The sequence below is a fragment of the Aplysia californica genome, unplaced genomic scaffold (assembly GCF_000002075.1).
Source record: "Aplysia californica isolate F4 #8 unplaced genomic scaffold, AplCal3.0 scaffold01617, whole genome shotgun sequence".
In the NCBI taxonomy this organism is placed as follows: Eukaryota; Metazoa; Mollusca; class Gastropoda; order Aplysiida; family Aplysiidae; genus Aplysia; species Aplysia californica.
In genome coordinates, this window is record NW_004798887.1 from 56,301 (window position 1) to 57,026 (window position 726).

The 726-nt window shown below is 50.4% G+C and overlaps 1 protein-coding gene across 1 annotated transcript in view; it reads right to left on the bottom strand.

Moving 5' to 3' along the window:
* The window catches only part of LOC101850624 (splicing factor 3B subunit 4), a gene marked incomplete at its 3' end in the record, with an annotated part of 29,408 nt that extends 28,977 nt beyond the window's left edge, over window positions 1–431 (bottom strand). Inside the window, exon 1 of the mRNA XM_013090880.1 lies at window positions 347–431. Coding sequence (XP_012946334.1) covers window positions 347–431 — 85 coding nt within the window. The remainder of the gene's footprint in view (window positions 1–346) is intronic.
* Between the last annotated feature and the right edge of the window lie 295 nt (window positions 432–726).

The following is a 726-nucleotide window of genomic DNA, read 5'->3' on the forward strand; positions in this document are numbered from 1 at the left end:
TTTAAAAATAAAAAATAAAAAACAAGCCTTCTCTTATTGGCCGTGAAAGACGATGTTGCACTTTTTGGTGTTGGCGAATAGTCATTTTCGGTAGGTAGAAGTTTACTCGCAAACATAGATGAATAAGCAACACCTCGTGGTATATATGTACTTGAGCATGCTTCACCTGGTCGTTGACATTTTCTGCTCCGTTGGGCCGCTACAGCTGTGGTGGTCATTACCGGAGGCTTAATGATACGACGGAAGTGCTGGCTAGTGAGTTATAAAAAGACTCGGCCATCCATTAACCCCTCTCCCCCCGCCCTCCCCTTTTTTGCCTACCACATCTCCTTCCCTGGACTCTCACATTTCTCCTCCGTGTCCTTTGGATGACCCCCTTTAACATACGCAACGTGGTCACCTCCAGCTCTCCGGTTATCTCTTTGTGTCATTTCGCCCTGCACTCAGGGTGGACGTTAGTCACGGGTGGCTGGAGGGTGGCTGTGGTAGGTCTGGCGATTGCACCCGGCCGGCGCTGTTTAATAAAATATTGTTTCGGCTTTTCGTGCCCGCCACGAGATGGCTGTTAATTAGTGAATGGTTGGAGGGCGCTCACTGGTAGGTTCTACCTCAAGGGTAGTTGGAGGGCGCTGACTGGTAGGTTTTACCTCAAGGGTAGTTGGAGGCGTCCACTGGTAGGTCCTACTCTTGGAGTACTCCTGGGTGGTTGGAGGGCACCCGCTGGTA